The sequence below is a fragment of the Rosa chinensis genome, chromosome 3 (assembly GCF_002994745.2).
Source record: "Rosa chinensis cultivar Old Blush chromosome 3, RchiOBHm-V2, whole genome shotgun sequence".
NCBI classification, from domain to species: Eukaryota; Viridiplantae; Streptophyta; class Magnoliopsida; order Rosales; family Rosaceae; genus Rosa; species Rosa chinensis.
In genome coordinates, this window is record NC_037090.1 from 38,252,537 (window position 1) to 38,269,205 (window position 16,669).

At 38.0% G+C, this 16,669-nt stretch overlaps 2 protein-coding genes and 1 long non-coding RNA gene across 3 annotated transcripts; all 3 read right to left on the reverse strand.

The window, feature by feature from the left end:
* Positions 1-10,155: 10,155 nt before the first annotated feature.
* LOC112194945 lies at positions 10,156-11,383 on the reverse strand. Its single transcript, XR_002934216.2, has 3 exons — positions 11,010-11,383; positions 10,323-10,451; positions 10,156-10,191 (listed from the first exon to the last, which is right to left on the reverse strand). It is a non-coding gene; the product is annotated as an uncharacterized LOC112194945 (long non-coding RNA).
* Positions 11,384-11,618: 235 nt separating this feature from the next.
* On the reverse strand, positions 11,619-12,875 carry LOC112194946 (glycosyltransferase BC10-like). Its single transcript, XM_040516867.1, has 4 exons — positions 12,820-12,875; positions 12,610-12,690; positions 12,099-12,137; positions 11,619-11,867 (listed from the first exon to the last, which is right to left on the reverse strand). The coding sequence occupies exons 1-4, from the start codon at positions 12,862-12,864 to the stop codon at positions 11,793-11,795; spliced, it is 240 nt and encodes a 79-aa protein (XP_040372801.1). The 5' UTR covers positions 12,865-12,875; the 3' UTR covers positions 11,619-11,792.
* Positions 12,876-14,244: 1,369 nt separating this feature from the next.
* Positions 14,245-15,824, reverse strand: LOC112194545 (F-box/kelch-repeat protein At3g06240). Its single transcript, XM_024334771.2, has one exon. The coding sequence runs from the start codon at positions 15,660-15,662 to the stop codon at positions 14,427-14,429; it is 1,236 nt and encodes a 411-aa protein (XP_024190539.1). The 5' UTR covers positions 15,663-15,824; the 3' UTR covers positions 14,245-14,426.
* Positions 15,825-16,669: the final 845 nt, after the last annotated feature.

Consider the following 16,669-nt stretch of genomic DNA (forward strand, 5'->3'; position numbering starts at 1 on the left):
TCTTTTCTTCTGGAGTAAAAAGGCATCATTACCCCCACTTATCTGATTCATTTACAGATTTACATATCTCCATAGGATACGCATGTATCCAAACTGTATCCAAATCCAGATACGCATATCCGGGCTTATCCACGCGTATCGTACTCGTATCTCGGATCGGTACGGGATACGACGCCAAATTGACATATCCGTGCATCATAGGTTGAACTAGATTTTACCAAAACTCAGCCTCGAGCGCTCCGACTGCATGCAGATCCTTTTTCCAATGATCTCAAATTCATTTACCTGAAGTATGAAACTCCGTTTGAAGCATGTTTCTTCTGTGGCCGCTTTGACCATCCGCTTGGTACTTGTTTGGTTAAAGCTCCTCGTAGGAACTTTCTCATGCTTCCTTGAAACCCACATGAACCTAATAGCATACCTGATAAATCTCAGGCTTTATCACGTATTCCTGGCAATCTCCCATATGAGACACTGTTTATTTTTCCAAGTATAAAAGGTCCGCTACCGGTTTGGATGCTTCTCCTACTCGTCCAACATCTGCTCCTACCTGAGATCATACAGATCCATAACAGGGAAAAAAAAAAAAGTAAGCCAACTCATTCTACATGTGCAAAATAGAAAACTGAAACCCATTAAACAGAAAACTGAAACCCATTATACGTGTGCAAAACAGAAAATTGAAACCAACTCATTGTACATGTGTAAAACAGGAAAATAAAACAACAAACAAGTTCAAAACAGAAAACTGAAACCCTCATTTTCTAGGTTTTCCAACTACTCATACAGTTGCAGCTCATCTTGGTTGGTTCCTTACATGCATCAAATCTCGCTTCCCTTAGCCAATCACTCAAGCAAACCAATCCCTCAACCATCTTAGGGGTAAGAGAAGCTCTGTAAGGGTCCACCACCCTTTTTCCAATGCTGAATGCATATTCGGACGCTATTGTCTTGAAGCAGGTTAGCAAACACATCTTTGGTGATTTGGGGCATAATGGGGTATCTTAGAGCATTCTCCTTCCACCAACCCAAAATTTTAAATTTGGGGTTTGAAGGGTCTTTGAAGCTTCTAGTAGATACTTGTCCATCTCATTCTTGATCACCACAACATCTTTCTCCTGCCTTAAAAGCTTAAACTGATGCAAGTTTGCTGCATGACTATCCTCATCAACATCTTCCTCCCTTGTACTCAATCTTTTCTTGAGCTGCACACTTCCTAAACTTCTCTAATCTTGCAGGTGATGACCTAATATATTTAACAGAATTCCTAATGCCATCAATGGAGAAGCTCCTCCATTCCATCCCTCACAATGAGGTTAGAATATGGCAGCAGCATCTCAAATGGAAAAAACTACCTTCATACACCAACTGATTCTAGTTTCCTATCTTCTCCTTCATGTAATCTAGAGCCACCTGATTTGGTCTTGTATTATCGACAACTATTGTAAAAACTCTATCAATCCCCCACTTAATCAATCAAGATTCAACCAGCTTGCCTATTGTTTTACCCTTGTGATTTGATCACACAAAAGTTTAAAATCCTCTTGTGCAACTTCCAACTAGCATCTACGAAAGTTTAAAATCCTCTTGTCCAAGTATCTGTTGTGAGTGGAACCCTTTGCTGATTAACAGTTAAAAACCCTATAATCCTCTCCCTCTCAACCTTATAAAGCTTCCAAATATCTCTAGCTATTGTTCTCCTAAAAGGTGGCTTAAATTGAGGCTGAGTCACCTTCATGAAATCTTTAAACCCTTCATTCTCAGCAAAAGAAAATGGCAGTTCATCATGAACCACCATTTTCGTACAAGCTAACCCAGAAGTCACCTTATCATAAGCAACAAAAATTAATTTACCTCCACTTTCAACCGAAGCAAAAGTCAGTACTTCTGCCTCTTATTCGGGACATAAATTGGGGACTTCCTGCGCTGGTAAAGCATGTGTGTCCTCATTGCTGATGTGTCATTACTTCTAGAGTCGTTTGTGTAGGTTTGGGGGCAGTACTTGCACCTTGATCGACGTGCTGGCTTCATGAAACTCCCATCTGGATTCTTCAAGCTCGAAATGCTGCCACACAATTGAGCTGTTCTTCCTTTTGCTTGATCCATCTTGTTCGTCAGGAAGTGGTGATACCGAACCAGCACTTTGAACAGCTGCAGGTGTAGGATTCGGTGTGGGGGTCATCCCAATGCTAGAATCTGCAATTCTAGTTGGTGTAGTAGTCGGAGTTGAGGATATCCCCAACTAATCTGCAATGAGGATATAGCAAATAGCCAATTACAATTTCAAAACAATGAAATAAATTCGCCAACTAATCTGCAATTCCAATTCCAATTCAATTTCAAAACCATGAAACACAATCACCAACAACCAATTAAATTGCTTTAACAAACTATGAAATCAGAAAGCCCTAAACTATGAATTCAGAAAGCCCCAAACGGATTTTCAAAACCTTAATTCAATTTTGAAAGAGAGAAGCCCTGAACCAGCAAAACTAGAGCGAGAAATGTATCAAGCTAGTTAAAATCATCTTTAAACAGAACAAGCATTTCCAATTTTGCACAAAAAAAAACTTCACAACCAGAACACGCATCAAACTAATCTGTTTGGACTCTCATCACTGATAATCTAGATGATTGAACTACGACTATACTAGATATTTGTCTTCATAAACGATTCAACTTGATTCAAACACAGGAACTGGGAAAAAAAAAAAGAAGGAGAGAAGAGAACTAAGAAGAGACTACAGATAAGAGAAGAAGATCTTATTGGCGATGGGGTTCTGGTCGAGAATAGAAGAACGGAGAGGTGAGAGAGAAGCAGTGGCTGACGGTGAGAGTCGTTATGCGAGATTGGTGGTAGAGCGGAGAGATCAAAGACGTTATGGGAGAGATGAGAGAAAATAGGGAAAAAATTTGAAAAATGAGAGTCGCGTCCAAGTTAGAACCCTCAAGCCCCAGGTTTACCAATCAGAACTCGAAGAATAATATTAAAAATATAAAAAATAAATAATATATATAAATAAATAAACAAGCGGATCGGGCGGTTTCAGTGCAGGTCGTGGCCCAGAACCGAGCCTGTTACGTCCTGAACTTAAATTTATCGGTTTACTAGTAATTTGGATGGTAAACGACAATTAACTTTTTACTCTATTTCGATACTTTTAGTGGCCCTAAAAGTTGACTTTTTGTTTGGGTCAAAATTTGAGAAAGTTTCCTTCATGGAAGTCGTAGAGGACGTTAAACTGAGTCCGTGCATATGTTGTACGTAAAAATCAGAGTTCGTATGCAAAAGTATAAGTAGAAAATAGACGTTATTGTTTATGGTAAGTTGGTATAAATTTGAATTGTTACTGTATTGCACGGTAATTTTTCATTTTCTCTCTCTCTCTCCTCCCCCGTGCTCTCTCTCTCTCTCTCTCTCTCTCTCTCTCTCTCTTCAACCACCACTGTTCACCGCCACCGACAGCAAACCCGACCACTTGGGAACGAGCCGCGACCACCGTTCGACTCCTCTCTCTGTCCTCAACCCATCTGTGGTGGTGGAACACCGTGCTTTGGCCAGAAAACGGAGAACCAAGGCCGTAAACTTCACGTTTGGAAGTCAACGCCGGTTTCTCTCGAATCCGGCCACAAACCCAGGTCCATTAGAAGCACCTTAAGCTACTCTTCATGCTTTCTAAACCTTTTTCAGCGATTTGAAGCGTGGAGGAAGAAAGCATAATTGGAAAATTTCACTGTACAATCGGGTTGCTTAATTGTTCGGCCACTTAGAGGTATTTTTAGACTTTGTCACAGTTGAGAAAGTTGTTAGGCTTGTTGAGTGGTGTTGTTGCCGAAATTTGGTGGCCATCGGAGGCGGTGGTCGCGGCGCGTGGGCCCACGTGCCGCCACTGTGGGTGGCACATAGGGGCGCGTAAAGCAGGCTTCTGGCTTCGATTTTTTAGCTAGTTAAATCCTATAATTGTTGTAGAGGTTGAATATGTGATTTTGGTGAATTTTGGAGGAGTTTGACATTGATTGTGAATTTCCGAAGTTTGAAGTTTTGGAGGTCGATTTAGGGGAATCCGACCTTCAGATTTCCTTGTTTCCCTATGGAATACTTTAATCGACGGATTGAAATTAGTGGTGGAGTTTGGCTTGAATCCGAGAAGAAATGGAGAAGTGATTTTACGAGGGTTTGATTTTAGAATCGTATTTAATTCGCGAATAATTTTTTATAGGGCGACGTATCGAGTTACCGCTCAACGAAGAAACCCGTATGCGTGGTCGCCGAAATAGTACTGTGAGTGGACTTTTGTTTTAAATCTTGATGTATGCGTTTATTTCTTGAATTAATGCTTTATTTAATTTATCATGTTATATTTTGAGCAGATAATTTAATTTCAGAATTTGATTTTCGATTTATCTTGTGGATTTGCTTTCAAGGACGATTCTCGGAGATCGAATATACTTTACCTTGATTATGATTTGCGAAATGGATTTGTGTTACTATTCCTCGGATATTGAGCTTTCAATGGTTTCTTTTTCATTTATGAGTATTATTCGAATTTATGATTTATCTCGGTTATAGTTTCAGAATAAGTTTGGCTCTACATTTTAAAGATATTGCGAATTTCAAAATAAAGTATGATCTACGATTTTATTAATGATTTTCAACGAGTTATTTTCCGAGGTGGTCTCCGGAATTAATTATATTTCTATTCGTCGATTTGTGATTTCTGAAAAATTTTCAAAATGGGATTTCGATGAAGATATTTTTCTTATTTATTTATCGACTTTCGGTTTTGGCATTGGGAATGCCTTAATGATGATTTTGGATTTGGTTTTGTTTCTGATTTATGATTTATAATTTGATCTCGCCTATTTTGTTAGGAATTTGAGAATATTTTGGCGTGCGGGGCCATGTCATTGGAATATACTTATTTTTTTCGTGAGAAATTGGGGAAGTTTTATGGATTTATGGATTTACTGGTTTTCGATTATTTTCTTCACCATACTGGGGTCGTTCTATAGTGTCTCCTTCTCACTTATTTTGTGTTTGTGATCGAGTGGCAGTCGAGGTGATTTATTCTGCTCCTCACGTGAGTCGTAATCGAGGTTATTAGTTCTCCTCCTCACACAATCTATGTGTGAGTGGCAGTTGAGGGTAGAGCCTAAGGGGCTCCTTTACCCGTATGGTGATAATTTCTTCTTCCCCATATTCTACTGTTACTTGACTAGCGGGGCTAGTCTGATTTCTCTTAACCAGCGGGGCTGGTATGTTTTTACGAGATTTTGAGTTTAAAGAAATATGTTTTATAACGTTGCATGCATCGAGGGTTTATAAATTTAAATAAGTGGGAAAGTATTCAAGTTTGCTTCATTTAAATTATCTTGATTATTTATTTTTCTCCACTCACAGTAACGTGTTTTTCAATTACTTTCCCCTGGGTCCTTTGGTTTCAAATGCCCAGTTTGCAGACTAGATTAATTGAGGTCAGGCATACATGGAGTTGAGGCATAGTCAACAGCACAGCTTCCGCGTATCCATTTTATCTATGTTTTCCTTGTTTACCTTTTATATTAGAATTGCTCTGATAACCTGTGGGATGAATGTTATTAGGTTGAGATTTGTACTTGTGAAATGGGAGATGTTGAGATTTGGGGAGCATGGTGGCTCCAGGAGAATAAGGAGGATGGTTTAGAAGTGTAAATGTCTTTCTACAGGTTTTGGGTAGTCCATTTTTAGGGGAAGTTCCGCTAAATTTTTGGTAGAATTTCTTTTCAGGTGGGCCCTGCAGCGCCACTTCAGATTTCAGGGTTAAATCTGGGGCGGGTCCTGTCAGAGCCCGCACTACAGTAAAGCGGGTCGGTGCGGTGTGCCTACAAAACGACGTCATTTTGCTCTAGGTGCTGTTATCAACTCGTGTTTTCCTTGTCAATTCAGTCGGTAACCATTTTTTCGGTGCAATCTGCCCAGTGCTATATCAAACAACAAAAATTTTTGAAAGCCCAATACGCAATATAGTGGTTCAAGCACAACGGTTCTTTTGATAACTGGTTGGTCAAACAGGGTTGACAAAATTTTGAAGGTATATATAGATCAGGTAAGGCTAAACGCATTTTATGGCATGTTGGATTTTTTTTTTTTTTTCATTAAAAGGAGCATATCTCCATTTATTAGAAAGAGAGAATGTCAATACAATACGGACGGGAGCAAAACAAAACCCCCTCCAAATAAAATGCAAAGCAACCTGCATACAAAACTTAGCATGTTGGATTAAGTTAACGGTAGCAATTATATAGTTCACCAGAATCAATAGACTAGAGACATATAATCATGACTACTACTTACGCTAGCCCATTGTGGGAGCCTGCTTTGTACTCTAATTCATTGGTATCTAGACCGGCCAAGTTCCAATATACTCTTAGAATGGTCGGCTTATTGCTGAAATATTTGTCAAAATTCTATATCTAAACTCCTCAATTTTAAGGGAGAGGATCCTCTCTTAAGCTAGCATTTTACTTGAGCTACCTAACCTTTTAAGCAGATGAGGACACGTGTCTAATGTGAGATCCAATGGTCTATATCTCTTTGTGTTATAGATTTTACAATAATACCCATTGAAGTTTTTGTCCTTTTTTTGGTCGGTCTATTCTTTGTTATCGTCTTCCACACCCTTGTCAGCTCCATGTTTCTAACTCTCTCTTTTTTATCACATCACGTACATATCTACTACAACCAATTCAATCCCAACCACCTCACCAAAAAAATTACAGATCCATGCCAGACGAAATGGGTGTTGCTAGAATCCAAGGAAGACAACGACTTTCTCAACTGGGTCAAGCACAAACACTGAAAAGAAATGGAAATCACAACTGGGTGTTCTTACTTGGTTGCGAAATTGATCTGGGCCTCGCTCAAAGTTGGCGAAGGGTTCAGAAATCCAATCTCCCAAGGCTTATGGAAATTGACTCGTTTTCCTCTCTTATTTTATAGATAGTTGACCCTTTGGCTTTTGCTAACTTCCCATTGTCTTTCGATTTGGCTGTTCTTGTCGCTCATTGTCTTCACACAATCCCAGACCCAGTCATCCCAAAGGAAACCAAAACCCCCTCCTCTCTTGATTTATTTAGATTTCGATGGGGTTGGTGATGTTTTCTTAGATTGAAACAAAAGGACATGTTTAATGGGTGGAGGATGAAGGATGAAGAATGGAAGACTGCGGGGGGGGTGGGGGTTGGGGAGGGAGAGAGAGAAGACAAAGAAGATTGGCAATAGTAAAGGAAAACTGACCTTAGAAGCAAAATGAAAACCAAATTTATGGTACACCATTAGATCTCTCAATAGACACGTGTCTTCTAGGATAAAGTTCATAGACATCAGTTCACAACTGATGTTAAAAAAAAAAAATCCGATGTCTTAGTGGGCGATGTTAAAGATCGCCAAAACTAAGACATCGGTTCACAACTGATGTCTATTTTACAACGAGACATCGGTTTAAGGTCCAGAACTGATGTAAAAACATTAATGTGATCACCATTTTGGTGTGTTTAGCTATTGTCAAACCTTCATATTTTGGCATTAGATGCTTAATGAAATATAGGTCTAACAACACAATTATCCATTTTAACATCGTTTCTGATTTAGAAACGATGTCTGATAATATTTTACACATCGGTTCTCATAAATTTTTGCTTGTGGTTCATAAGCTTTTCGTGTGTTTGGTACATAATATTTCACTAGACATTCAATCTACATTCTGTAGTATAGTTTGAACTGATGTCCATATTTATGCTAGACATCGGTTTTGTTTATATATCGATGTCCATAGTTATTCTAGACATCGGTTTTTCTTTATATATCGATGTCCATACTTATTCTACACATCGGTTTTGTTTATATATCGATATCCATAGTTATACCAGACATCGGTTTTTGTTTATATATCGATGTCCATAGTAATCTAGACATCAGTTTTGTTTATATATCGATGTCCATAGTAATGCTAGACATCGGTTTTTGTTTATATCTTGATGTCTATATTTATAGTAGACATCATTTTTGTTTATATATCGATGTTCATAGTAATGCTAGACATCAGTTTTTGTTTGGTAACTGATGTATTTTCTCATTCTTGACATCGGTTTTGGTTTCCAAACTGAAGTATTTTCTCTTTTTCTGACATCAGTTTTTGTTTTCAAACTGATGTAATTTGTGTTTTCTGACATCAGTTCTTCATCAGTAACTGATGTTTTTTTCATATCCCTTTCCTGCTGTATTTGGTACTAGAAAGCTGATCCACAAATAACATGAAATTCAAATGTACTTTAAATATTAGGGAATTGTATTAATTTCTATTAAGGCCAAGCAAAACAATGATGAAATTGACACATCATATACATTAAAACTAATGAGCCATGAAACTTAACCCTCCATATACATTAATATCAAGGCCAATCTTGAGAAGAACAGCAACATTATTCTTCAGATACTTCAGCACAGCGTTCCTCTTCTTCTTAATCGCCCCTAGCCTCACCTTTATGCTGCTCTTTATATCAGATTTGCTACATCAAAAAGACCCAAAATCAGAATCCAAAACAAAACTTAAAAGAAACAGGAAACCATACTCTACATAAACTTAGGCAGAAAGACAAACTGGGTTTAAATTTATCATTAAAAGCATACCTGCAGTAAGAATTTTCAGTTTGGCATCCAACCCCGTCATCCCATAAAATATTCATCCATGTTTCAGTTCAAAGAACTCGGGACACTAACCATGAAACAACTGTTGCAGGCACCCAGTGCTGGTTGAAGTCCTTCATAATATTAGCAGTCGCTTCCCTTCTTGGACTTGCATCTTAGTCACTAGTCTTGCTCTAAACAACTCCTCATTCGAACTAAACCTATTTTGAGAAGTTAACATCCTCTAGAGCACTTGTTAAACATATACTAGGATTCTGGGATTTGAATCTGGCTCAATCTGCTTAACCAGATGGAATGCAGAATCATATGGAATAAATCATATCTGATTGGCCTTCGATTCCAAAGAAAATGCCTTTTGTGAGGTAAACTCCTTAAACTCATCGGAAGAGCTGTAAGAATCCTCCTGAGACTGGCATAGTCCTTGGTGACTATGGCTTTGTGTGCAGGACTATGAGCATACTTGAGAACGTCAATTGCAGCCATGCCTCAGGAGAACTAATATCACAACCAACAACCAAATCAATACTGGAACTCAAACACAGCCCCAAAATCATAGTATAATCAGAACCCAGAAAGCAATTGTTAATTTCGAGCAGTAAATTCAACAAAAGAAACAGACCCAGTTCAGAAATGATTAAGAAACTGACAAATTCGTTGTAATCATCCCCAGAAATGAATCATACCCGATTCAAGTTGCAGGCAGATGGCACAAGAAAACAGTAAGAATGGAAATTTGCGTGGGCCCAACTGGAGGATCAAAAAAGGTCGAGAAATCTCACCTTTCTTGTGCTTCTTCTTCTTCTTTTTCTTGTTTGTGTGACCTGACCCCTCAAAGAAAGAGACCAAATTTGCACAATCTCCCCTGCAAGTTTAGAGAAAAAGGAACAAGATATGGTTGTGATCCCATCCAGATCAAACATACATGTGGGTGGAAAGCGAGTGAAACAAAATGGCACTGACTTTTTTAGATTTTTTGTAACAAGAAGAAAGACGAAGAATAAAAAGGGGGAGTAGGAATCTGGAATACGAGTAGATAAAAGAAATCAGGAAAGGAATAAACCCCACCAAGAACTTGAAAAAGGAATAATAAAAAGAGCGACAGGCACACAAAGAACAAGTCTTTCTGCCAGTACTTGAGAAGTATTGGGCGGACTCTGCCATGCATACGTCCTGCAAAGAAGGCAAGGAGTGGGCGCTGTGACACTCTTAATCCACCAATATTTCTAAGGGGAACCTTGGGGTTCCTAATATTAGTTTATGGCAGTGAAACATCCTTCCCAGCAACAAAAACTCCTTCTGAGGTGTCAGCGTTGCATAGAGCTTTTATTGTATTGTTGGCCAGTTCCTCGTGCTGAGTAAGCGTGTAAGGCCCCCTGCAAAAGGTCGGAACAGCGAAAGAGGACGTCGGTTCCTGGACGGGGAGGTGTCGCGGTGTCTCTGTGTCGTGCTGACAGTAAACTTGACAACAATTAGAATTTAGTCCTTCATCTAAGCTCCAGTGTAGTCTGTCAAATAGAAAAGAGAGAGAGAGAGAGAGAGAAAGAAAAAAACATCATCCTACGGGACTCCTCGACAAAAATACATTAGAAAAAATCCTAGCAAAAGCTAGAACATTGACAAAAATTTTGAATGTTACCGTGTTGAGAAGCCTGAGAGCAGCAGGCCGGGTAAATTTTCTGGCAAAAAGAAAGCATGGAGAGGGTTTCTCCTTGCTGCTACACCATTCTCTTCGATACTCGGTCTCATAGTAGATATTATCTACATCCTGAAATAAAAAGTCACCAAATTTCAGTTGAGTTTTTCTACCTTTACAACAACAATGCTACATCGAATGCAATTTCATGAGTTTTACAAATCAGTCCGGAGCTAGTACTGAACTTAATCCTTGAACACAATTGAGCCATTGCAGGGATTATTCATTTGGAAGCTTGTAGAAGAAAGAAAGCATTGGATTAAACACTAGTGTTCAGAGTAACCAAAGGAGCTTGTTGTTATTCAATGACAATATTAATATACATCTAATAAGACTCCTTTGAGAATATCCACTGCTTGAAACATCCGAGAAGTAAATAGTGTCAATTTATACAAACATCAAGAGAAACCTTTATTGTGCAACCATGTAATTTCCAATTAACTTGAGCATAAATCTTGGTGCCACTAAACCATTAAAGGTTAAATGTTGCGCCAATAAACTACCAATTCCCAATGACTTGGATTGTTTAATTAGGAAGGAAACCAATCAACTTTTGGTTGCTCCAAGACTCCAACCTCAACTATATCATTGCTAAAGGATGGCTTGCTGCCACAAGAAAATTACACATACCTTTATAGATTTAATAAGCATGGGAGTAGCATCTGAATATTTGTATGTCATAGGGTGCCATCCACGGCGTTCACGGTCTGCAGTGGATGATAAATCCCATGATGAGTGTGTCAGTGATCTTCGTGTGATTTCTCCTTCAAGGCCTTCTTGCTGAAATTTAAACTATTTAGCTCAAAGATGTTTGATCTTTCCAATATAAAATGGGGTGGAGAGAGAAAAAAGAGAACCATAAATAACAGCGAAAGTCACAGGTGAATGGGATTCCCAGCTAGCTATTTCAACTGAAGCCCCAATCTGCTTACGTATACCTTCCTCCATATACACCAATATTGTTCAGGTAGAAAGCTAAAAAATCCTGGAGGCTTTTAATCTGAGACTTAGTTTTATGTCTGTCTTTGATATTATTTCTAAAATAATGAAAATGTAATTAATATCCTTAAGAAAATCTAGCGGCTTAAAAGATGAGACCTTTCTAGTTATAAGGAATTATGAAAGACTTTAAGCTAGTGTCCTGACACTTTTCTCTGGTCGGTCTATTCAGCTTTCAAAAACCAAAATCTCAGATTGTTTATGAAGCAGTAACCGTATATATGACCATAAATGTAGTTTCATAAATATATCTGACCTAGATATTTAATCCTAGAAAGAAGCTAGCTAGGATATACCTACAAAAAAGGTGATGCAAAGACTTATGGTGAAGAAGGCTTTGTACAGTTTCAACATTGAGGAAAAACCAACTTAAACTCTATTAATAAATCAGGCTCACAGTGGTTAAACAGGAATTTATCTTACAGCCAGTATTGTCTGAACATAATGCTCGTCTGGAATGCAATTGTGCTCCTTGGAGTTATCGGCCGGCTGCAGAAACAGGAAATTTCAGAATACAAAATTACAATTCCTCTCTAACAATTTCAAGATGCATTCAGAAAATGTACATTGGATCTTACTTCAAATTTATCTGTGAATTCAAAAATTGAGAAAATGCATTTGATATGTCAACTTGCTTGAATTGGTGCAAGAATACTTTTATGGGATAGCTGATGTGGTAATTGATTACAAATTAAAAAAAAAATAAAGAAAAGTACTTACAACAGGATGATCCCGCCAAAACTCAGGTAACGACTTCCTCTGCATGATAATCATACACAAAACAGTAAAATATGAGCTTACAACAGATAAGATGGCACACTAAAAGGGAGCACTCTGTCACCATGGTAACAAACTAAAAGGGGTACACAACAATAAGTAGAATCCTAAGCAATCTCAGCTATTCATTGCAAGCATGGCTTTTCAGCACACATTAAAAGTTTTCCATCTCCAGTTCTAGGATCACCCAGGACAAGTGAATTTAGTTTAGTTTTGAAGTAGAGAAGGATTACAATATGTCACCTGGGACAAGTGAATTTAGTTTAATTTTGAAGTAGAGAAAGATTACAATATGCCACCTTTTCTAATTGATTATGATCGCCTTCCTTTCAAAATTTCAACATTCCAATACCTATCTATGGAATGTCTGGATTATCTCAAAAGGCACCATGTTGGGGAATAACCAAGATTATATCATCTGCAACTGTGAGTCAATAATTTAACGACAACTTACCTTACAATACAACTGAAACATAGGAAACACTGTATCGTCTTTCACTACAACCTCTGCATGCTTCCTCGTCAATACAACCCACTGCAACAAAGAAAAAAAAGTACAAGAATAAGCCGATCTGTGGAACAGTCAGAGTAAATACTAACCATTTTGTTAGGCTTTCTTTTTACTATTGTACAAAATTTCAGGAAGCAATTATTCCTTGAATACCTGAGATCCTTTTCTCCAGTTTTGTACAGGAATAACAGGATCCATTTTTGGATTGTAAAGAGGGATGCAGCTGAAAAGAAATCAAGTAACTGAGATATTGTTAGATAATGGAAACCATCGAGATTGATAAACTGACAAAAAGAACCAGCAGACAAAATCATCAAGCCAATCTTCACCTATCAGAAACAAAAGCAAAGCGTTGATTAAGAGGATCCTCTAATCATGGAGCAAAGCGTCAATATCTCATCATGGAGATGTTCATGAGAGAGATCGATTGAAAACCTAGAAAGTCAAACCCAGACAACTTCTTACCGAGTTACAGTCGATGAGAGCGATGGCCGTCGCCGCCTCAACGGTCGAAGAGAGGGGCTGAGAAGGGGAGGCCCATGGAAAGAGAAAGGAGAGACGGCGACTGCAGCTCCAGCTTCGGCTTCTCGATCTCAGCAATTGGGAGATTCACTGGATTTCAGAAGAGAGATGAGAAAGAAGGAGGCGGACAAGGAGGAGGAGATCGAGCGGTCGGAGCCGGAGAAGGCGAAAGAGGACGTCGGTTCCTGGACGGGGAGGTGTCGCGGTGTCTCTGTGTCGTGGTGTCTCTGTGGGGAAAACCTAGCTAGTCAATGAGTCGAAATCTGACCAAGTGTTGGGAGGGAGTGAAATTTTGGCTCCCGCTTACTTAATTTGAGACTTAGTACATTTCCGCGTTTTTTTAAAATTTGGGATGAAAAGTATAGACATCAGTTAAGTATAAGAAACGATATCTATTATATGATAGAAATCAGATTTTTTAGAACCGATGTTATAAAAATAATTTACATCAGTTGAAATCTTAACTAATTTAAAAGACATGATGTCTATTAGCATTATTCTAGTAGTGCTTCATCTGTTAGGTAGCTCAGGTAAAACGCTAGCTTAGGAGAGGATCCTCTCTCCAATTTTAAACCCCAAAACCATAAATTGATCCAAAAAAAAAAATAATATTAGTGATTTAATACTTTATGTCACGCCATATCATTTTTCATTTGCATTCATATTAAAAAGTTGATAAACTAATTGGTTGTCCAAGTGTTATTGGTAATATGATATCTAAGGCAATGACAGTGGACTCACGCTAACAGTAAACTATAACTTTAGTGGAGTACTTATTGACATATCAACATCGAATTCAAATTTGCTCACCACTTTTATTTTGTGGTGATATCACCACTCTATTAAAACTTGTCAGGTCATATATAATTAATTGAATACTTAAATTATATTTTTTTTAATAAAACATCATGATTAACTATAATTATGTGTTATAATACATGATAGTTTTATATTGAGTGGTGGTATCACCACCAAAATAGCATCATCACCAATATTTTGGTGGTGAGAAATTTGAATCCTATCAACATCATGCCTACTCTAACATAAGCATGAAAGAAAGATCTGTAATTTATATTTTAATATCAAGGATAAATGGAACACAACATGAGAGTTGAAATTGCTAGCTACCAACACTACTACTCCTTTGTCTCATCAAAGAAGAAGAAGAAGGGAAAAAAAAAAAAACTATTACTCCTTTGGAAAGCAAGATATAAAATAGAATACATCTTTATCTGTTCTCAGGTTGGTTGTCCCTTGACTGAAACTATACTATGTACACAAATTGTAGCTTGAAAACTTGCTCGAAGCACACCATGTATCGGGTTATATTTAAGTTTCTCCTTATCAAAATTGTAGGAAACTACTCGCCCTTCTCTGTTAATTAGAATAACATTGTTCTTCCAAAGTGCCCCTGGCATATAAAGTTCCACCGTGGGCACAACTGCCAACTGTTTTGTCCAAGAACAGTTGGTACCATCAAAGTCGACCATTATCCAAATTTCGAATGGTGAAGGACAGTTACCAATGCAGTGAAAGCCATAAAGAGCAATGGATTCATTCAACAATGCAAGACGCATACCATAAAGACCCTCACTTGGGTCATAGAAACCATCTGGAAGCAATAAACTATGAAAGAGCTCATCACCTGCATCATAGAAAAGGATTACTAGTCTATTGTTATCCTCATCATCCCTGTCAAACTCAGAGATGAGTTCCTTCCTTTGCTCATTTCCCAACCAATAGAAAATTCCTTTAAAGTAGAACTGGAAAAGACTAGGCCAAAAGTGGGTAGTTTCTGTTTCCAAATAATTTGTATTGATCTCTCTCCAAGAACCAGTTCCCAAAGTGTATAATTTTGCCCTAGGAGGATGAATAACGAGACGCTCGTTATCATATACTTTCTCTCCAGTCGACATGACATTAATAAGTATGTAATCTTTGGATTTGGGATGATAGCCAAATCCGACATGAAATGAGATTACATCTACATCTTTAACAAGCCTATACTCCTTGATTGCTGGATTGCATATGATAACGCTAGTGCTAATATATATAACTAAAAGACAAATGATCCCATCACAATGACCTATAACATATACATCTTCATCAAACGAACTAGAACTAGGCATAGGAAGCTCAATAAATTGGCCCCTCGTCTTTAGACCCATAGAAGCTGGAAAATTGATGTCCTCAACAATAGAATGACAGTTAGCCTCAAGATGACAGTTATAATCATCATTATGAAGATTGAGGAAGGAAAACACAACTTCCTCGCTGGTACTTTCAGTCCGGCTAATGACCGTACGCTTGATAAGAATGGGAGTGGAGGAAAATTTGTTGTACAAGTGGAGTTGTTGGAATATGAATCCTGGATTATTGACCAGTGCACACCATGACTTACGGACGCATTTAAATCGCATCAAAGATTTGGGAGGTAGCCTCGATAGGATTTGAACCACCACCTCTTCTGCCATTTTGCAACCCTTTTGCTCTAAACCTAACCTTTTGTATCACTTGGTGACAATAAGCAACCAGCTAATGATCCATGCTAATAAATTTGCAACACATATCATATATAAAAACTAAGAAGACTTTATTTACCTTCATAACGTGGAACATCTCCGGTGATGGATAAAAAATCGCAGTTGATATGCAGGAAAGGAATTTAGAAAAGTTAAACCTTTCTTTATATAGTATATGCTGGATGAGTTAAAGAAACTTTCGGCACCCATCATGGATCGCAAAAACTCGCGGACCCGCTTATATTGGTGAGCTAATCTTTAGTTCCTTTTGTTTTTATTCCTTATGTTATAGAAAAAATGGATGAAAAACACGAAATTTACAACTTATTTTAAATTTAGCACAAACAAATTTTCACTTTTGACTAATTATGTAAAAACTTTAATCCATTCATCTTTCACTACCAATTTGATGTGGACCATCAGTTGGTTAGTTATTTGTTGTGAATGCCATGGAACATGTGGTTCTTGATCTTAGTGAAATTGGTGCAGTTATGGAGGAAGTTATACAGGGAATGATTATTGTCACAATAACAATGCTGCAATGCCTATAGAGGTTCCTTACACAATTGCAATTGAAAGCTAGAGAGAGAAGAAGAAAAAGAAGCTGAAAAGGATGCGATGTATTTCTGATAATGATCAAGTACAGGAGGTTTACAGGTATTTGTAGTAGTGAGCTGAGCACTTAGATGACTTGCACATGTTCACGTGTCAAGCATCCACAGCTCACCATATAACATCCACACATACTGTGCTAACAAACTAGTAACAGACACAAGACTAATTAACAATGCTAATTAACTAGATAAACGTAGACTGACTAATTAACCCTAATTAGCTAACTAATTAACTGTATAATCCTAATACCCCTCCTCAGCTTGATGGGGAGTAAGCAACATCAAGCTGGAGCATAAGTATGAGTGTTGAGGTGAGCAAAGGCCTTTAGTGAATAGATCAGCCAG